The sequence below is a fragment of the Echiichthys vipera genome, assembly GCF_963691815.1.
Source record: "Echiichthys vipera genome assembly, chromosome: 15".
In the NCBI taxonomy this organism is placed as follows: domain Eukaryota; kingdom Metazoa; phylum Chordata; class Actinopteri; order Perciformes; family Trachinidae; genus Echiichthys; species Echiichthys vipera.
Window position 1 is genome coordinate 11,642,826 of NC_139840.1, and position 22,049 is coordinate 11,664,874.

The 22,049-nt window shown below is 40.0% G+C and overlaps 1 protein-coding gene across 1 annotated transcript; it reads left to right on the plus strand.

The window, feature by feature from the left end:
- The first annotated feature begins 925 nt into the window (after window positions 1-925).
- Window positions 926-17,791, plus strand: npc1 (Niemann-Pick disease, type C1). The gene is made up of 25 exons (XM_083928947.1): window positions 926-1,056; window positions 3,703-3,831; window positions 3,983-4,089; window positions 4,503-4,666; window positions 5,849-6,016; window positions 6,113-6,362; window positions 6,574-6,656; window positions 6,816-7,186; window positions 7,386-7,612; window positions 7,978-8,078; window positions 8,471-8,573; window positions 8,693-8,882; window positions 9,154-9,336; window positions 9,593-9,707; window positions 9,902-10,029; window positions 10,423-10,557; window positions 10,664-10,753; window positions 11,035-11,225; window positions 11,444-11,559; window positions 12,999-13,128; window positions 13,321-13,506; window positions 14,064-14,295; window positions 15,232-15,345; window positions 15,595-15,757; window positions 15,870-17,791. Exons 1-25 carry the CDS (start codon window positions 979-981, stop codon window positions 15,950-15,952), a joined length of 3,837 nt encoding a protein of 1,278 aa, XP_083785073.1. The 5' UTR covers window positions 926-978; the 3' UTR covers window positions 15,953-17,791.
- The last annotated feature ends 4,258 nt before the right edge of the window (window positions 17,792-22,049 follow it).

A 22,049-nucleotide genomic window follows, 5' to 3' on the forward strand; every position in this document is an offset into this window, starting at 1 on the left:
AACCAGAATTGTTCTAACTTTGGTGTTTCGTATTAGATCATATTGTTACATGGAAGTGCTCACAGCTAGTTTTCCAATTATTTCAAGAAGCCGGGGGAAGTTCATAGTCATAACAGCAGGGTCAGCAAACTTAAATCTTCAAAAGATGCAAGTTTAAATTGGGGAAAACATTACCCAATCTGATTTATAAAATAGGCTTCCAGGGCCTAGGGCAGAGATCCTCAGTTGGGGTTACTTCCTGTGTTACTGCAGGGGGTCTGCCAAATGTTTCCAATGCATGTTTTTCTTCAAAATATGTCTGAAAATATGCTATACATTAATACGTATGCTGTGTATTATTAGCAAAGACAAATCTGTGAAAAGTGTTGGTAGCCACTAAGGTAGCCATGTGCCTTCCAAATGTATGTTTAATATTAACAAATGATTAATAAATATATGAATATCTTCATAATGATCATTGTAATATCTTAGTATTGTATGCACCATATAAAGCTGTGTGTATAGGCTTTGGGCCACCTTAGTTGTTAGGCCCAATTCAATTTGCAACTCAATTTAATACAATGTTTGTAGTAGGGGGTTCCTGCTTTGTGTCTCTTTCAGCTAAGGGGTCCTTGGCCTAAAAAAAACCTGTTCTATTACCACCCTCAAGTATGCATTATGCACTTTGAATGTTTAGTTTTTAATCCTTTTTATAGCCTACTGTTTTTATTATTTTATTATTGTTTTTGTGCTTGTGTATCGCTCTTAAGTACAAGACAAATTCCCCTTGTGGCAATAAAAGTTTATCTTATCTTAACTAGGAATTACAGAGTAGTTACATGGCCTTTAGGTGTAGTGCCGCTCAGCGTCGTTTGGTGGCAGCACTGAGGCAACAGTCAGTCTCCGCCCCACGCAAATAATCCGACAAAGAAGAAACCATCAACAAGAAATGAGAAACTTGTGGACTGTCACTTCGACTCGATCGTTTCAGTAAGAGGAATGGGAGTCCTACCAGGGAGAAGCCTTTTATCTGTACTTTTCTTCATTATCCTGCTGTCAGAGGGACATTTGCGATGGGTGAGTGTTACCGAACCGTCCGTTGTTCTCGTGACTAAAAACATGACTCAGCTCGGTCAGCCGTCGCCAGTGGGATGTTTATTTGAGGCGGCTAGCGAAACTACAATTGAGGTTAGTTTAGCTGGTAAAACGTTAGGGCTTTCTACTCTTGTTTCATCCAAAGCAGAAATAGCCACTAATCGGTTTAACAGTGGCTTAAACAGCACAGCTAACATACATGCTTGTTTGAAAGTGCACCAGCGTCCTAACGTTAGTGAAAACCCGAAAATGGAGACGTTTAGCTCTGACATTCCACAGAAACCAGTACAGGTTGTATCCTGGCGACAGGAGTTTCATGCTGTCATCTCTTTGCAGACATAAACAACGCCAACCCATTTCAGCTTGTTAAAATAAAGGTTATGTAAATGTTGTCCCCCCCCCCCCCCCCTCCCAAGTCATAAATACTCTATAATGTTGACATGACATAACTGCAAATAAATGAAATAACAAAACTGCAATGAAACCCACTGAATGTGCAACGTTAGAGAGTTATCCAGCAAGCAGATAACGTGAGATTCAAGATTCAAGATTCAAGAAGCTTTATTTATCCCGAGGGAAATTATTTTGCAACAGTTTCAATACAAAGGTGGGAAAGGATCGGAGTAACAATAAGCATAAAACATAAATCAAATCAAAATAAAGCTAACGTCAGATAAATCAAGCAATGAACTAAGTGTGACAGAGTGCAACAGACGTCGTGGTTAAGCGTAGGTATATACAATATACAACAATACGCAGCGTGCAGTTTAGCAGCAGATTGAAATAAAATAAGCACAAACTAAATAAGTGAGAAGGAGCGATGAGTTATAACAGTGTTAAAAATGTAGCAGCATTTCCTACAGAACTATGATGGCTTGGAAGCTAGGTAGCTAACTAAAATAATATGACTATCACTATTTGAAGATGTAATGTCCTTTTTTCATGTGTTAAATACTCTTTTTTATGTGGATTCACAAAGTGCACAGTACGCGTAATGTAGTCATTGAAAGAATGATGTTTAACCAGCTGTATTAAATGATACGAAGAATAACTAAAATAGTAATAAATATTGCATGAACAAGTGAGTACATAGACATTACAAAAGAAAAGACAATGATCCTCGGGGTGTACCTTGATAATATGATGATAATTTCAAAAAAGATTTGCGTTAAAGATGTGACATACAAGGTTCCCTCATGAAATCACATGTACATCCAGTCAATTTATGAATGTATATTTCTGGTGATGAAGCAATTTCCAAAACAAACCAGATACAAACACATGTCACATATGTCATTGACCGATCCCTTTGATTAGATTTAATCAGATGAAGATAATCACTCACTCACTCGTCACCAGTAGCCCCTCTGCTCCTTTGACTGCATTGTTTGCACTCTTATTCATGAGGTTATTAGATCAGTCTCCTGCAAAGCATAGAACTACTTAAAACAACTTTGCTAAGACATTAAATCTGAATCTGATTAATCATTACTGGTTCAAGATAAGATATCAGCATCCTGGTAAAAAAGCGATGTGGTATGAGTATTGATTATTTAGAGACTGCGGTGGATAAGCAGAAAGGATTTCACAGAAATATGTGCGTGTCAGGTCCTTTGGGGTTGAACGATAGGCTTCTGTTATGTTCATGAACCGCTTTAAACAGACTTTGCAGGGTTGTGGTTCTTACTCAATATTAACAAGTATCTTATAACTAGTTTTCAGTCATGCAAGTTTACTTTGTTGGTACTGGCCTAGTCTGCAGCTGCATAAAACTCCCAACTGAAGCAATAATGACATGTGAAAGCTGCTCTTTTAACTCAATCCCACAATTCACAAGTACGACAGAGTGTAACATTGGGATAACTCACAAAACAGTTTGTAAATTAAATGAATGACTTCCTTTACTTCCCCTCTCAACAAAACTCACATGAGAGCTCTGATGCTGAATAGACAGATAACGTACAGCTCTGACTGCAGAAGCTATACGTGTATACAAATGTGTTAAACATTCAATTATAACTGTAATAGTATCTTCTTGTATTTTCTCTAACATGTCAGATTTAAAACAAATGTTTCAAGTGCTTACATTGATCTGTATTGTAGCCCTAACAACAGTGGCTGTTGTTATGTTGCCGTAGAATCTGACCACAGTTCTCCTTTCTCTGGCCTTCTTGACGTTAAATGTTGATTAGCCAAGATGACAAGAGTGCATGGTGTGACTAAAAAAAAAAGAAAGACTCTCAATCTGTACAAGGAAACATTTTAGCAGAAGTGAAATATTTATTTTCAGTGCTAGAAAGCACGAGGTATTATAAGCACAAGGAAATGAGACACGATCAAAGGTTTAACCTGGCACAATGCAATACCTAAAAGGTAAAGGTAAAGGGGAACAGCTTAAACCTCAGGTCAGAGTTGCCATGTCCCTTTGAGCAGTTCAGCCTAAATGTGTTCTTGTCCTCACTGGATACAAATAGAAGCAGGTTTCCATCAGTAAAAAGCTACATAAGATTCAACAGACTATGCGAAACAAAATATTCTGAAGGCAGTCCAACACACTGACACAGATTAATTTGCTCTGTGAACAACACTGCACAAATGATCACTGTGTTTTTGTTGTCTTTCTGTCAGGTTGAGGCCCAGCACTGTGTGTGGTACGGTGAGTGTGGGGAGTCTGAAAAGGTGCCTGGAAAAAAGTACAACTGCAACTACACCGGTCCTCCCATCCCGCTACAGTCCGAGGGTTATGACCTTCTCACGGTACATGCAGTATCTTGATGCTTTTGTCCTGTTTTTTGCTGACATTTGATGCTCAAAGCAATCATCTGTAACATGCTTCTGCTTTTCAGCGGTGCTTTATTTCTGCAAGAGTGTATCAAAGTAACGTCATCCGTTTTGTGTTCTCACGCAGGAGCTTTGCCCTGCATATGACTATGGAGACCGAAGCCTCTGCTGTGATGTTAACCAGCTGCACACTCTAAAAGAGAGTCTTCAGCTGCCCCTTCAGTTCCTGTCTCGGTACGCAACGCAGTTATGACATTAACTAATGAAGAACACATGACACGCTTTGAAGGGCATTATTGTTCCCTTTCTGAATTTCTGGAACACAAAGAGTAGGAGTATCTGCCCTGTTGAATCTGTCAGGATATGGGCTGCTTAAAAATGTTGTATGTCGTTGTTCGAACATGCAAACCTAGGTTTGACATGTTCAGAATAATAGGTTAGAGACAGACTTGCTCACATGCCAAATAACAGTTGTCATTCTTTTCTTTGTAAATTTGAATTACTTTCCTGCATTTGTTATTACGTTGTTTTTCTTGCCATGCAACACATAAATGTTATACGCTCTTAAAACTTTAACCTCCTTTATTATTCTGCAAGTTATGCAATGACCCCTTTCTTTTTTTTCTCCTCTCTTTGTCCCTTTGCAGGTGTCCCGCCTGTTTCTTCAACCTGATGAACCTCTTCTGTGTGCTGACATGCAGCCCCCACCAGAGTCTGTTCATGAATGCCACCCAGTTCATGAATACCACCCAGTTCAACGAGACCAATGTAGTGGAAGTGCAATACTATATTGGACAGACGTTTGCTAATGGTGAGTTCGTAGTAGGCTAGATAGTGTTACATCTGTTACACTGTGTTTGGGCATACGTTACCTGCCGACTGCCCTGTACTGTTGTTTAGTTTTTATTACAGAGATACAACCCATATATTTAATTTTGCAATTCAAAGTGGTTTAGATAAAACTATAAAAAGCAATTAAAAACATTTAAAAGATTCATTCATTCATCAAGTTATTAAGGAGAAAATAAATAAATAAAAACAAGCTAAAATACAAGATCCAAGTTACAGTGCATTTTAACTAATTACTTTGATTAACTTTTATTTAATAAAAGGCAAACTTCAAAGTTTTTAGCCTTCATTCAAAATCACTGAGAGTTGCGGCGGACCCGCAGTTTTCTGGGAGTTAGCTCCAGATATTTGGTGCAATAAACCTAAATGCTGCTTCTCCAATGTTTAGTTCTGACTAAAGAACTCTGAGACAGAAAGCAGACCTGTCTCAGATGACCAGAAAGGCTCTGGATAGAAGATCAGAAATGTATTTTGTCTCTAAATAATTTAGTGCTTTATAGACCAACAGTAGTATTTTGAAGGAAGCCAGTGTCTAATCGACATTTTAGTGAAGCCAATGTGATTTCTGGTCACATTCACTCACGGAGTAAATGGACCAACAACTAGATAGCGAGCCGGCTGTGGAGTTATGTGCAACTATGGTCTGAACAACCCTATTGGTTAACATCATATTTTTATACAGTCTGTGGTTATCATGAGTGCTGAATGGCACCTAAGCAAAGGGCGGGTAGTGCTTCGCGGGGCTTACGTTTCCTGGGTTAACCAGCGGCTGCAAAAAGGAGCCACGCAGCAAAAGCTCGACCGGAGAGGCCGTACCGAGCCGTAGCGTAATGGATAAAACGCCAGTGTTGTCACAAGTTTATTAATCAGTGGGAAAATGTCCTCACTGTGGCATCTCTAGTTCACACCCACATGTTGATTTGGGTATGGAAAACAGCTTCATCCTCATTATTTTTATATCTGCTGAATAAATTTCAGCAGTTCCCTATTTAAACATGAAGTCATGCTCTTGGTTGTGTAATTCTGTAGGTGACTATCAGTCGTAAAATGGGGGATGGGCAGTTATTTTTATTTATTTGTTTTTAAGATTTGTAACTAAAGCTTGAATTTTCTCCGAAAAAATTATCAAATTTGACTTCGTCAGCCATGTACAATGCCTGTAAGGACGTTCAGGCACCATCCAGCAACGTGAAGGCCTTATCACTGTTGTGTGGGAGGGATGCACAGGACTGCAATGCTACCAACTGGATCCAGTATATGTTCGATATCAACAATGGACAGACTCCCTTTCCTATCATCCCGACATTCACAGGTAAATCGTTTTCGCACTAATCTATATATTAGGTCACGATCACGCTGCCTGTCGTTCTTTATGTGACTGATTCACCGTGCTGTTTCTGTGCTCTAGACGTCCCACGGTCCGGTTACACTCCAATGAACAACGAGACCTTTGCCTGTACAGAGGGCCTGGAGGACGGGTCGGGTCCCTGCTCCTGTCAGGACTGCGCAAAGGCCTGTGGCCCCAAACCTGTGCCTCCCCCTCTCCCCCCTCCCTGGACGATCCTTGGCATTGACGCCATGACCGTCATCATGTGGATCTCTTACATGGCCTTCCTGCTTATCTTTATCGGAGCTGTACTGGGAACTTGGTGTTACAGGTAAAGACTGACCCATTTTTTTTTCTTTTCTCTTGTGGCATATTCTCCTGGGATTTATGTGTTAAACCTGCAAACTCACCCACTTAAAGTAAAAAAAAAAACATGTTGGTTCTGACACTTGCTTTAGAATTTCCCCTCTGGGATGAATAAAGTTTAATTGAACTGAATTTAATTGAATCAAATTGGCTTGTGTGGTTCTTTGTGCATGCAGAAAAAGGACCATCCTGTCTGAGTATGGCCCCATATTGGACAGCAACAACCCACTCTCTCTTAACAGTGATAATCCTGACCAAGGTATTGTTATACATGAAACAAGTGAAATAGTTTGTCATCTTTCTGCAATCTGTCTGCTATGCCACAAATTGCATTCCTCTTTAGGTCTAATGCACGTAATACCATTGTTGTTCATTGCTGTTTGACGTAAGCTAACTCCCAGTATTTGCCTCTTCTAAGTAAATGCATCATGCTGTGAAACATTGGGTGAACGCTTCGAGAATGCCCTGCGGACCTTCTTCAGCTCCTGGGGTTCCTTCTGTGTGCGGCATCCCTCCGTGGTCATTCTGGGCAGCCTGATACTTGTGGTGGCCGCCTCCGGGGGCCTGGTCTACATGCGCATTACCACAGACCCCGTCGAGCTGTGGTCAGCTCCCACTAGCCAGGCTCGTCAAGAGAAGGACTACTTTGACAGCCACTTTGGGCCCTTTTTTAGAACCGCGCAGCTCATCATAACCACACCACTCAATGACACTTTCCTCTACTCCCCATACTTTGGAGGATCAGATGTGCCATTTGGAGCCATTCTGGGCAAAGAGATCCTCCACCAGGTCGGGTCAATTTGTAATATGGACCATTAGCAATATTTAGTCATTAGATCCGCTGTGTGTTTTGTATATAGAAGTGCTGTTTCTGTCACCAGATTAGATAGAAACTTTACATGTGAGGAGCAGCTGCATCTCTGAAACAGTGGTTTATTGGTTCTCCTTTTTCCCCCCTCCTCATTTTTTTCTAACTTTAACCAACCAGGTGCTGGATCTGCAGCTCGACATCGAAGGCCTGGTAGCCACGTACGAGGGTCAAAATGTCACCTTGGAGGACATCTGCTTGGCTCCACTGGCCCCGTACAATAACAACTGTACCATTTTGAGTGTCCTCAACTACTTCCAGAACAGCCACGCCGTGCTGGACCACACCATAGGGGACGACTTCTATGTCTATGCTGACTTTCACAGCCATTTCCTCTACTGCGTCAGGTGATTTTTTTATTTTGTTGTAGTTGTTTCAACCAATTAGATGGCACTTACATGGTCTTAAACTTAAAAAAAGTTCAAAACCTTCTAGAAAGTACATTGGTGTTGAAATCCAACAACTGCAGCTTACAGGAATCTATTTTCTCCCGACACTGGCATCTGCATCTTCTAAAAGCTGTTGTGTGTGTGTGTGTCTTCTTGAAATGGCACAATCACTTCCTCACTGGTTGTCACACGGTGGTTCTTTAGCTGTTTATTCTTAAGTGCACCACAATGAGGTCAAGTAGTGGCAAAACCTGAACTGATGGCTGAGCTAATCTAATCTGATTTTCAGGCTATTCACTCTGTCTTTTGATCTTTTCTTTCAGTGCACCGGCATCCCTCAATGACACCACTCTCCTCCATGACCCCTGTTTAGGCACCTACGGTGGCCCCGTCTTCCCATGGCTGGCCCTTGGGGGTTATGATGGTGAGCTGAATTAACCGTTATATTCATAATTAAGCTTTTCACTGTTTGTACACAATGCGATCACAGTAGGGTTGCGCGTGCGTGCGTGCGTGCGTGCGTGCGTGCGTGCGTGCGTGCGTGCGTGCGTGCGTGCATGTGCGTGTGTGTGTGTTCTTGGAGACAACCACTGTAGCAGGAACTAGGCAGAGAGGCAGTTTTTGAGTGCTTTGCCAAGTCTATATATGACTTGCTGACTGACAGAGTTTGTTACTGTGATGACCAACCATTCAAGATACAGTAGTACAGTAAAGGCGTGATCTGCACAAAAAGTAGGGAATTAATGCGGTTGATACCTGAAGATTGTTAAAGTGACTTTGACAATAAATGTGTCTTCTTTTTTTCCTGCATTACAGAGACCAACTACAACAATGCCACTGCTCTAGTGATCACCTTCCCACTCAACAACTACCTGAACGACTCAGTCAGTCTGGGCAAAGCCTTGGCTTGGGAGAAAGAGTGAGACAAATATCTGTTTCTAAACCTCCATTAGAGAGAGAGCTCTTTTTCGCTAGCGAAAGTCACTGTTAATGGTTTCTTTGCATTTACTAAATGTAGGATTTTTATATGCATCTCAGATTCATCAAGTTCATGAAGGACTTCAAAAACCCCAACCTGACCATAGCCTTTAGTGCTGAGAGGAGTATTGAAGATGAAATAAACCGAGAGAGCGACAGTGACATCAGCACCATAGTAGTCAGCTATGCCATTATGTTCATCTACATCTCCCTGGCCCTGGGTCACATCCAAAGCTTCAGGAGAGTGTTGGTAAGAGCCGCATTTATTATCGTCATCGTTTTTGGTAAATGTGTCTCTTTTTTTTTTTTTTTTTTTCTTTTTTAAACAATATGTCTGTTACCATGATCCATATCTGAATTAGTTTTACGCAGTGTAATGTAAACTGTCATGTCTGTGACATCAGAGCCACTGTGATTCAACAGAACAAGTAAAACATGCTTGACAACTTCCTGCTACGCAAGCGTAAAAGGGAGCAGCTGAAGAACATGACCGATCCTCTATCTTTTTTTTGCACGTACAGGTGGACTCTAAGATTTCTCTGGGTATAGCGGGTATCCTGATTGTGCTCAGCTCTGTGTCCTCCTCACTGGGGATCTTCAGCTATTTTGGCGTCCCCCTCACCCTCATCGTGATCGAGGTCATTCCTTTCCTGGTGCTAGCTGTTGGAGTGGACAACATCTTTATTATAGTGCAGACATATCAGGTAACCTGTCCGACCCCAGTCCATCAAAACTTTTATGATTACAAATTGATTTGTCATATGGTTTAATGCTTATGTTCATCCTAATTACTAGTGCTTATAGTTTATTCATTTGGAATGCGATTAATTTTGTTATGTTTGTCTTGTCTTGTCTTGTATGCAGATCTCCATTTAAAGGGAGATTGTCCCTCCGTTTGCATGCTGCCAATTAAATCTGTTAAACCTGCTAAATGTGATTTCCATTTGCATTTCTGAACAGAGGGATGAGCGGATGCCCCAGGAGGAACTTCACCAGCAGATTGGTCGTATTCTTGGAGATGTAGCCCCTAGCATGTTCCTCTCTTCCTTCTCAGAGACAGTGGCCTTCTTCCTGGGTAAAATAGATCACCTATTTGAAACATCCTATATGTGCGCAGACAGTGTAAAAGAAACTGTATTCTAAATGATAATGTGGCGCCTTAAATTGGAAAGAAAGGAAATAGTTTTTGTCAGCAGGATCGACACAGTGTCATCGTTTCCTGGTTTAGTCACGTGCAGATAAAACTGTTGACTTTTTTTTTTTCTGTAGGAGCCCTGTCCAACATGCCCGCAGTGAGGACTTTCTCTATGTTTGCTGGCTTGGCTGTTTTTATTGATTTCCTGTTGCAGATCAGTTGCTTTGTCAGCTTGCTCGGCTTGGACGCCAGTCGGCAGGAGGTGAGAGGGAAATGGTTGTGACACAAATAAAAAATACTGGAGGAGAATGGGTGACTGATTGGGAACCTTATGTGAAAAGGATTTCCTACGGAATTAACAGGCCCAATTTAATGTTGTACAAATATGAAAGTGAGTTTCCTTCCTATCAATCTCTGAACTAGCTAATTTAACTGATCTCCTCCTATCTGTTTGACTGTTTGGAGCATTATTATTAGTGATAATATCGATAATTCATTATTAATATAATAAACATTAGAATCAGCCATTGCAGGGATTGTTTGCAGTGAAAATTTGCTCTCGGGCCTCAGTGACACATTCAATCTGATTAAATCTCAAAATTAGTTACAGACTTTATTTACACTCATCACATGCCGCTGTTGTATTTTAAAAAAGGGGAATCGACTCGACATCTGTTGCTGCGTCAAGCTGCCCGAAGGTCAGGAAGCGAATACGGACAGCTTCCTCTTCCGTTTTTTCAAGAAAGTCTTTGCCCCATTCATCCTCAAAGAGTGGGTGCGAGCGATCATAGTAAGTGCCACAGTGACGTTTTTGTCTCTAGACTTTTCACTGGGACAACTCCTGAAAACTGATTATGTTGCTCTTTTATAACGTCCTCTCATCTCACTTTACTTAGGTGGCAGTGTTTGTGGGAATGCTGTCCTTCAGTATCGCTGTGGTGAATAAAGTAGAGATTGGACTGGACCAGAAACTCTCCATGCCTGATGTACGTTTTTGGGGGGATTTTCTATCACAACTCTCCTCATGGATATCTAGTGCTTAAATCTTTCTAATAGATGTGGGCAAAGTAGACCAGTTATACTGTGAATATTTGTAGTAGTAACACTTTTCAGTAATGCTGTTTATTTCACCACTCCTATCATTCAAACATGAAGCTAAATCAATCATTTACATTTCTGTAACATTCTTTTTGCAACAGTCCTATATCCTTGGTTTGCGTTCCTGTACTCATGGAGGTCTATTCTGATGTACTGTCTCTCCGTCTAGGACTCTTACGTGCTCGACTACTTTAAGGACCTGAGCACGTATCTTCACACTGGAGCGCCGGTATATTTTGTGGTAGAGGACGGTCTCAACTACAGTAGTCCAGACGGCCAGAATGCTGTGTGTGGAGGAGTGGGCTGCAACAACAATTCTCTAGTTCAGCAGATCTACTCTGCCTCACTCATAAGCAACTAGTAAGTCTGATTATACCAGTAAGATTATATCACTTTTGGTTTAGTTGCACAAGCCACAGTTGATACTGGAGATAAAAAAAGACTGAAAATTGTTTTATTTTAATTACATTAAAGTCTGGCACCACAACCTAAAAAACCTGGGAGTTCAGTCCAAAATCTGTCTGATCTAACCTATGACTATATGATTTGTTCACTTTCACTTTTGTTTTCACTCCTAGCACAACTATTGCCTATACACCGTCCTCTTGGCTTGACGACTACTTTGACTGGGTAAAGCCGCAGTCCACCTGCTGTCGATACTACAACGCCAGTGGGACTTTCTGCAATGCCTCGGGTACATATTTATCCAGTGTCAACACGCTTTGAACCTTAGTCTCATTGTCCTGGTGTCACAAGCTGCTCTTTGACACAAGTTTAGCCTTTTTACATGCTTTTCATTCACAAAATGCAGTGAAACAAACAGTATTTAAGGACATAATCCATTGCAAAGCAAAACAAAACAAAATTAATGTAATTATTGTTATAGTGATATGTAGCTAGAACTAATGATTATTTACACAGAAAATGGTAAAAAAAAATTCAATCAGTGTTTCCCTAAGCCAAAGATTGATCTCCTCAAAGGTTCTGCTTTTTCCCCAACTCCAGCATATTTAGTTCAGTTTACTATCATAGAGGAGTAAAGATAGCAGAAAATAGTCACATTTAAAAAGCTGGAATCAGAGAATTTAGACTTTTTTTCTTGAATAATGACTAACTCCTTAATCAGTTATCAGAATAGTTGCAGATTAATTTAATAGTTGACCACTAATCAATCAATCTTTGCAGCCCTAGTGATATGTAATGTGTTTTTGCAGAACTAAAACTCCGGTATTGCATTATTCAGGGTTCGGTACAGGTGCTTGAAATCCTTAAAAAAAAAAGCTTGAATTATAATGTTGTGTTTTCAAGGTTTGAAAATGCTTACATTTTCCAGAAAGTGCTTGAAAATGCTTGAAATTATATCCGCATTTCTTTCACAGCACATAACTATAGAATAGACTACTTAACATCCTTCTGGTATTACGGGACACAATTGTAGTTGTTCATAGTGTAATGCAACTCTTTTAACCTGACTTAAAAAAGTGAAATAATATTTTTTAATATGTACGTATTCGTAGAAATATGTATTTTACCACAGCTGTAAGGTGCTGGAAAACCTTGGACCTGGAAAGTGCTTAAAAAGTGCTTAAATTTGACCCTGGAAAAGGGGTACAAACTGGTTATTGAAATTGTATGAGTGACTTATGAAAACTAATTCTATTGAGGTATTCCGTTATTACTAGATGCCTGTTTAATAAACTGACTTGTTACAGTTAAAAATCACATAAATGTCAGCAAGAGCCAGTTTATTTGAGGAAGTGGGAAGCAAATAAAAGAGAAAGGAGGAAATAATCGTTAGACTCCTTTCCCGCATGCAAAAGTGAGTAATTTGCACAATTCTGTGCATGGCTTTTGTCTTAAACATGCAGGCAGTTTCAGGAAAGATATGATATAGATGCCAATCACCAAAATGTTAAGCATTTAATAAAGATATCTACTATACAATTACGGTTGATTTTTAGGCACACATTGAATATCCTTCATTCTATTATTTAAAAGTAATTTTTTTAAAACCTGATTGTGCAACTTTGAGGTCATTTGTTTCTTTTCTGTCCATGGCTTTGTCTCAGAACAAGTTTAAATATTTCCAGTCCTGTTGGTTTGATGGATGAATATATTCCTGTTGTTTTCCAGTGGTAAACCCCACCTGTGTACACTGTCGGCCCATGACTCCCAGTGGGAAGCAGAGGCCAGAAGGAGAGGACTTCATGCGGTTTCTACCCATGTTTCTGTCAGACAATCCAAACATCAAGTGTGGAAAAGGGTAATTTTATAGCTTTGCTGAAATTTGCTGGGTATTTTTATTGAAAACACATGACCTGTCAGTGAATGCTTTCTTTTTAACTTCTGTTTCTTATGTTTTCACCAGTTTCATTGTGAATGTTAATTTTCCCCTCTTCCCTCTCTCTCTCTCTCTCTCTCTCTCTCTCTCTCTCTCACATTAATGCTCCTGCAGCGGCCATGCAGCGTATGCCACAGCAGTTGACCTGTATCCCAACAACATGGGTGTCGGAGCCACTTACTTCATGACTTACCACACTATCCTGAAAGAATCCCCAGACTACATAGACGCTTTAAAGATGGCCCGAATCCTGGCTAACAATATCAGTCAGTCCATGGACCACAAAGTTTTTGCCTACAGGTAAGCCCTGTTTTACTGCATCTTGTGCTCTCACCTTTGCTTTCTATATAGTACTATAATTATGGTTACAATCGTAGCTGTTGTTTTTGTGACAGCAATGAGGCGTTTGAAGTCTCACCCACTGCTTTCATGTTTTCCTGTTTGTCTCCTCTGGAGAGTTTTTCTTTATGATAATTGAAGTTTTGCTTGTTTTTAACTTGTCAAGGTTCAAGGGTACTGAAGGGGGGGCGGGGGGGGGGGTTGTTAAGTAGGTCATAGATAAGCACACGACAAAGAAAACATTATAAACGGCAATAAAGCTGATGTTTGACCTCGAGTCCTGAATTTATCTTCACAACAGAGATAATTTCCACAACAGAGCAAAAATTCCAATAAAAAATGCAGACACAAAATCAGAATTTCCATGTCTATTTAATGTTTGAATAAATTTATTTTCGGGTCTCTATTGAAATGTGCGACAGGATAATAGATTGAAAGAACAGAAAATGAGTCATGGTAAATGGTAGCCACGTCCTGTTCTTAAAGGGTGTCCACTAAAATATATTTTCCCTGTGCAGCGTCTTCTACGTGTTTTACGAGCAGTATCTCACCATTGCGTATGACACGGCTCTGAACTTGAGCGTGTCACTGGCGTCAATATTTGTCGTGTCGACGGTGCTGCTGGGCTTCGAGCTGTGGTCGGCTGTGCTCGTCAGCATCACCATCGCCATGATCCTGGTCAACATGTTCGGCGTCATGTGGCTGTGGGACATCAGCCTCAACGCAGTATCCCTTGTGAACCTGGTCATGGTGAGACGCAACACGAAAACGCATGTACACTTATAGCGGGTGGAATACCTGAATAATATCTTGACAACACATGTTTAAAGTAGATCAAAAATTACTCTAGAGAACATCTTTTTAAAATTTAAATAGAAATAATGGCTCAAACTACCAAAGAATATGCTGTAAAACTCTTATATTGTCTATCAGGTATGACATTATACTTAACAATTGAATTGCTTTGGTCTTAAAACATGGCCACGTCATTAAAACATTTTAGCATGGTACCAAAGCCAGCCAAGTGAAACTAAAGGTGAACGTTACCATTACTGACCACATTGTCTGTTGTAATTCTAATTGTTAGATTTTACAAAGGTACTTTGACTTTCTTTACTTACTATAGTTGTGTATACAGTTCTGTGCAAAGGACAATTGTAATAAAATAATTTGGAAGAAATTAAAAGAAAGAAAATTCCTGAAGTTAAAATTCAAACAGGATTAGCCATTTTGATCATATAACCTAATGGTATATTAAGAACTGTATTAAAGAGTTTTAGCTTTAAATGCTTGTTTACAATCATTACTGATACAAAATGTACCAATCACTACATTTAGTTGTTGCATAATATCATATCTGTGTTTTAAAAGACTCGTCAATCAGTGAAAGAGTGATTGCTGGTCCAGTCCTGTGTTTTGAATAGTGATGGTTTACATCACAGATTGTGCCTTTTAAACTTGGTACTTGTTTACAATCTGTCTGGTCATTTGACCCCTCGTGTCGCTTACCCAACGGGACCCGTGTCCTTAGATGTCACTACTTAACAACGGTGAACGAAATTATGTCATAACCAGCAGGAGATTTTCCTTTTAAAACTGTCAACAACTAGCCCTTGATCTCACCTGCCAAAAAAGAGAAATTCTGTGTTTTGGTGCTGAATTGTTTTCTACCGTCCTCTGTCGCAGTGCTGTGGTATCTCGGTGGAGTTCTGCAGTCATATTGTGCGAGCTTTTTCCATCAGTGTGAAGAAGGACAGAGTGGAGCGTGCTGAGGAGGCTCTGGCTCACATGGGCAGCTCCGTAAGTCTCACTTTACCTCTGAACAAATTCAAGACTTTTCAGTATTAGTAAATAAGCACATTTTTGGGGTTGAAAATGTATTTTTTGCATGCTGATAATGTGGACATTGGTGTGAACAAGCTTGTAGGGCACAACGCTTTCTGAGAAAACCTAATTTACAAACAGTATCTGCATTGGGTAGAAAACTAGTTTACATCAATACTAATTTCAGTCAACATCACATGTAATGACACTTTTTCCCTTTCGCAGGTATTCAGCGGGATCACATTAACAAAGTTTGGAGGAATCCTAATCCTGGCTCTTTCCAAGTCGCAGATCTTCCAGGTCTTTTACTTTAGGATGTACTTGGCCATAGTGTTGCTGGGGGCCGCGCATGGCCTCATCTTCCTCCCAGTGCTGCTCAGTTATATCGGTCAGTAATGTCACACGTTTAAAAGACAACCCATGAAGTATTCAAGATTTAAGCACAGCTTTCATTTTAAATGTAAATATAATCTGTTGTGACTTCTTTTTTTTCCCCGCAGGTCCTTCAGCAAACAAAGCAAAGGTGTTTGCTGCCAACAAGCGCTATGCTGGTACAGAAAGGGAGCGCCTCCTCAACTACTAGCAGGCTGTTTGGGACAGCGAACAATGAACTATTTGTCTGAGAGGGGACCGTGTGGGTGTGAGCACAAGCCGCTTCTGTGATTACTGACACACTCATCATTGCCACTACTATGCACAGATTTAACTCAGGAATATGCTCGGGGAGGGAAGTGCCAGAGGCCTGGTCCAACTGCAAACTTCCTCAGAAGACTTTGGACCATCAGAGTTCCTCCTCATCCTCACACTACAGGACAAGCCTGACTTCAGCTGTTGAAGCACGGGCGACATACCACGGAACAAAAAAACAAAAGTAGGAGAGACACCACCCCTAACATCAGTTACAGACAAACTATCCAGTTCCATATGCTGTAAGCTATTTTGATTTGGGGAAGACTCAGAAGGGTAAAACCGGTCAGTTTTCTTTTCAATTTTAAAGATATATAGAAAACAATGTGGGAAAAGAAATTATTTTGAAATTTTTACTTATATAGGACTTTTTTAAAACTATTTGATATTATAAATCCTTTCTTGACTGGAGCACGGCACATGGTGGAGCTAACAGATAACAGTAATAATACCACAGGCCCTCATAAAACCTGGCATTAACATGTATCACATCCAGAGCAGTGTCTGTAACATAAAGCAGGCCAGTGAGTTGTAGCATATTCACCTTCGCAATAATGCATTCCCCCGCGCAGCGTGTAAGTATTCAGTCAGTCATATCTTGACTCCAGCACACTGGATTTGAAAGTTTGTAAGTTTTCAGCTTAAAGGGTTTTTGGGTGTGTTTACATCCAGAGAAGTGGAGGAAGTGTAGCCCCTTTTTTTTAACCTTTGGGAGGATACAACAATTTATATGTGATGTAAACATCCTCAAAGCTGAAACCTCAGTCATTGTGTCATTTGAAAATCAGAGCCAAAACAAAACAGTCGCAGTCCTTAGGTGTTATGTGTTACTCTCCGAACTGCGTCCTGCCTTGTCTTTTATTTCCACATTGGAAGCTATTTACATGATCCTGTGCAACATTTCATTTTTAGAGCAAGTTGATGTATTTTAAGTGTCCTTTTTGAACTTTTCGCTTGAATAGATTTTTAGTCCCTCTCGGGTGCTTTTACAAAAAACCCTTGTGTGACATCAGCTAAGATACATGTCAATGCCAGTTGAGAAAGGGGGCAAATAAACGGTTTTAGATAGAAATGCAGTTACTGAACAGAACATATGTTGCATTAAAAGGTGAAGAGAAAAAAGCTTTACATTTAACTGTAAATAGCTTACACAGGACTAATTTAGTATTTAGAGTCATTCATTTGTCAGTGTCGATACGAGAGCTGTGGAATGTCTGGATAATGATACAGTCCAGAGTTTTTCATTCTGACACATTTAAGTTATTATTTTTTAAATTGTGTTAATTTTTAACATTTTTATTTTTTACCACTAATAGCTGTCTTAAAAAAACAACTTCTGGTGACGTTGCAAGTGATGGAATCACTTTGTTTTCAAGGAAATTTGCATCACTGACACCTCATTGTAGCTCGTTGAGATGAGGATGTTAACATTTTACCCACAGTGTGAACAGTCTGCTGTAATTTTAAAGAAACAGTACCATTCCTTGTTTTTAATTTTCCATTTTTGTTTCCCATGTTGCAGTAATGTTTTTTGAGCATTGCGTCGACGAAAAAAGTTAAAACCCAGATGTGAAAAATGTTTATGAGCAACCGAGTGAAAAAGAATTGTAACACGAAAGAGTTGTGCTTGTAAACAGTGCTGTGCATTGACATGGACAAATCATCTCTGACATTGATGAACACTGTGTAAGAAGAGACTAAACCAAGCGTAGGAATACTTTTGGTTTTTAACCATTTTAACGCATATTAAATCATTCTCAGAAAAGTATGTGGTGGAGCCTGCCTCTCGTTATTTCCCTCGATGTTTTCTGCGGATCTACATTTGATTCAATTTGATGTAACACCCTAGTTTCAATTGAGTAGCAGTTAAACAAAAAGTCACCAAAAAAAAAGTTCCTCTTAAGTCATGTGTTTTTCAGCTCCTGCCTGGAGAAGACTTCTGGGAACAAAACCTACAGTACTTTTCTTTTTTTTTTAATCTTTTAAGATTAATATAACTGTAGCGGATGCTTTCTGTAGAATAAACCATAGAGTTGAAATTGTTCAGACCGACCACTGTGTGGCGCCTGAATCCATTCACAGAGCTCTGCCTGCATCTTTCTCAGTAATGTAGTGGGAATGACCTAATTGTTATGTCTTGCAGAGAAGCGGTCTTGTCATGCTTTAACATCGTTAGTGAATTACATCTCTGCAGTGTGCAAGCATTTCCAGTGCCAAGTCTACAGAGCACATGATCTGAAGCGTCTGAATGGAGCTGGTTGTTCAGGGCTTAAAAACCTGCAGCTTTTGGATATTTACACGAAAACTTCACAACCCATCAGTCACTCACATCCCATTTGAGAGTGTCTGCCAACACCCCCCACCTCCCGGGCTGTGTATTTCCTCACATCGTGTTGTTGTGTCTGTCTGCCCGGCCCTGTTGTCACACAAACCTCCACCTCATGACTTATTTATCCGCTGCCCTGTGAGAGGGGGGGACTGTTCTTTGACTCTGGCTGAGAGATTAAAATATTAATTTCCTCTGCAGGGTCTCTGCTGTGTGCCGTCTGCAGGGGAGACTGTACCGGTTGTGAGAGCAGAGCACTATTATGTAAGATGTGCAAGGCCCACCTCTCACCAGGCTCTGACCTGTCCCCATCTTTCATCAAGGGTGTTCTAGTTAATATAATAAGGTGTGAAAAACATTTAAGGAACAGATAACATGGAAACGGAAACCAAGTTGAAATTGCAGTCTTTGTTGACATTAATCTTTTTTTTTTGTTGTCTAAAAAGTACTGAGGTATTTAATGCCTTTGTGTTCTATTTTAAATATCCGAGGGACGCGTTTTGCTCCGCATTGATTCCTAAAATATAAAATGATCTATGAAAGCATAGAAAAAATAACATTTTAAAATATTCTGGAAAGTAAAACGTGAGTGAAATGATCAAAATCCAGGCGGATGAGTGAAACTTAAGACATTCATAGTCACAGACAGAAAGACAAAGTAAAAGCAAGTGATTCACAAAAGTGATATTGTACAGTAATTCTAAAACAGAGGACTAGCAGTTTAGTGACATTTTCGTTATCATCACATTGTGGCTGTACAGTTAATTGTTGATGCTCAGGTTACTATAGCAATCAGACTTGTGCATCGTGCAACATAAGTTCTTCTTTTACAGTGTATAATGTAACCTCCTGCATACAAAGTCACACAGGAGGATTTATTGTGAAAGAACTCCCATCAAATGACTGTGACCCTTTTTCTTAGATAACAGGATTTATCTAGGACAAAACAAAACACCAATAATCTGGTAACTAATACAGCTCTGGAGCTCTGACTACAACAATCACTTTGTTGAATTGAAATGGTTATGTGTGGAATAAAAGGATATTGTATATATTTGCAGTAGTTGTCAAACTATTAACAACTATCTAATATAGGAACAGGAATCAGAAAGTGGGACAACTTTATTTTCCAAATTCACAAAATCCATCTTGATTAATTAACAAAGTTGCATTTTTGGTCAGACATTTTTTTTGGGGGGGGGATAAAAAGCATATCAACAACTCCACAAGTTACTTTCAGCGACAGACTAGTATCTGTCTAGTAAGGTAACTGGTATATCATCAAACGTCTCGTCCATCATCACGTCTGCTTCTGAAACAGATTTGAAGTCTTATCCTAGCTATGTCCACTGGCCCTTTGCTTCCTCCTGTCCCGCAGATGTCCTTGAACTCACATTGGGGGCCTCCGGCACACCTACTTAAAAAGTTGATCTGCATGTTGTTGTTTTTTTAAGAACCATCAATAAATGAGTGTAAGAAGCGTTAAACGTCCTGCTCTGCGTCACTGGTTTTCTGTTACAGTGGGTTCAGTTGTCTCTGAAATAGACTCTCGGGGGGTGGAACAAAAGGGATAAGGTAGCCTTGTCAAACACGAAGATGGGATCAGATTTTCAGGTCCACCTGCAGTGCTTTCCCCCTTCTGACTGTAGCCCTGCTGACACAAAACACTGAGGAGTTTGTGGATTTTAACGGCCTGTTAAAATTAGAAACACGCCTGTACGTGTACATGTAATAAAGATATGCACAGTCAAACCTGTAATATTGCTACAGACAAGGGTAACAAAAAAGGTTTGCATCCACTTCATTTAGTATTTAATCCTCAGTGTTGACTACTTCCTTGTTTACAAACTAGTGTAAATGGTAGAAAAGCCCTGAGTCACAGTATGATGACAGGAAAAGGGGCAAAATGCAGTTTCAGCCAAATGTTATTTTAAAGGGTAGGGCAATAGACTGCAGCTAGCCCCAAACGATGGTACACATATTTTCACAATGAGGGTCACTTGTGTGTGAGCAGGGCTCAGGAAGGGCTGTCAATAGACCCCTTTATGAGGTGTTGCGGGGGAATTAGGCCGTCAATGGAGGGGACTAAGCCACGTATGCCATGTGTCCACACTCGGGCCTGGCCTGTTTGTTTTGATGGCAGCACGAGACTGCAGGCCCTGTTTACGTTGGATGTGTGGCGGGCAGGAGAGTTCCCACTCGATGAAAATCTGACCTCTCAGATTGCATCAGAGCCACAGGTGCAGTCCATTTCCAGTTAAAACTTCTGGAGTCACTCCTGATTTACTGTATTGAAATAATGAGTCATGACAGTTTGAACAATCTCAGTTTAGCATTTGCAAGACAGCGGGGAGTTTCATAAACAGTAAAGACCGTCTTAACAATTAGTCACTTTAAGAACTGCTGGCTCTGTCAGTGTCATTTCAAGAGAGAACAAATGTTGAAATTAGCTCCTTACAGGAGTACAGACATGATTGCAGTGCATTTGAAGAGCCTGGGGAATATTGTGCGGATACTTTAGACTGAAAAAAAGCTACAAGCTCATATTTTAAGTATGCAATAAATGAAGCCCATGTCAAAATGTCAAACCTTTGGGAGAGACTTTGGAGAAAATACTGTTTCAGTCTGGCAGATTTATTTCAACACTGGTTCAGCTGCAAGTGAAGCTACAGTAAGCCTGAAAAGTAGCCTGACCAGGATGAGGCAGCGGGGGGATACCTTTCCATAGTAACTGACTTACACTACTGGTCAAAAGTTTTGAAAAAACTCCATTTTTCTTGTTGTTACTGAAATTTACATAGTTTAATGTCTGAGTGTACTCTAAAATTAAAGCATATAACAAATACATAATAAAAGGCTTGTTTTCATGTTTTAAAACAAAAAAAATGTATATAGATTGTTTGCAAAGTTGGTCCAATCACTTTTGCAAGTCCCCACGTGTTGCACTTGGTAAAGGCACTTTGCTTTCACCCTTGTGTCCAGTTCATCCCAAACCAGCTCGATGGGATTTATAAGTCTGTAGCACTTGTTTGCAAGACATAATTTACTTCCATTGCTGCAGGAAAGCTGTAAAATTAACCAGTATCTGAAATCCCTAAAAAAAAAAACTTTTCAGTTTTTGGTGACCTAAACTTAACCCTGACCCATTTAAGGTTATTCCCTGGACCATGAACTGCTCAAATTTCAATAATAACTGGGTTCATACAGTAAATGAACGCACAATGCATTTTCTAGCAAAACTAGAACTGTTTTGGTTATTGCTCATGAGCGATTGCTGCTGTTCTGATTTTGCAGTGGGCATGGCCTCACCTGGCAAAGTGTGATGTCACATATTTCCATGCACCAATCAGAGTTTAGGATTATTTGATTTAAAGTCTGATGACAGTTGCTAGGTTGTGTGTGTGTTTATGTTACCAGTGCCTCAAACAAACCACACCCACACAGTTCAGATGAAGCAGTTTGACTGGGTTTTTGAGTCGAACTTTTGAATAAATAAAGACGTTACTATAATTGGCCTGGGGTGGCGTGAACTCATGCAGAAAAAGGAGTATTTCAGTTCTCTCCGTACACGTGGATTCAGATGAGGTAAAAACATTTCTGGAGTCTCTTTTTGATTGAACAAGCAAAGCAATTTATTTACAAACATACACATGTAATAAGTGTCGCC

Excerpts from the sequence above, each read along its gene's own strand:
- npc1 (XM_083928947.1), top strand. The coding sequence starts at position 979 with ATGGGAGTCCTACCAGGGAGAAGCCTTTTATCTGTACTTTTCTTCATT. Across the intron at positions 7,187-7,385 it reads GCAAAGAGATCCTCCACCAG|GTGCTGGATCTGCAGCTCGA; the intron begins GTCGGGTCAATT and ends TTAACCAACCAG. Across the intron at positions 11,560-12,998 it reads GACTTTCTGCAATGCCTCGG|TGGTAAACCCCACCTGTGTA; the intron begins GTACATATTTAT and ends GTTGTTTTCCAG.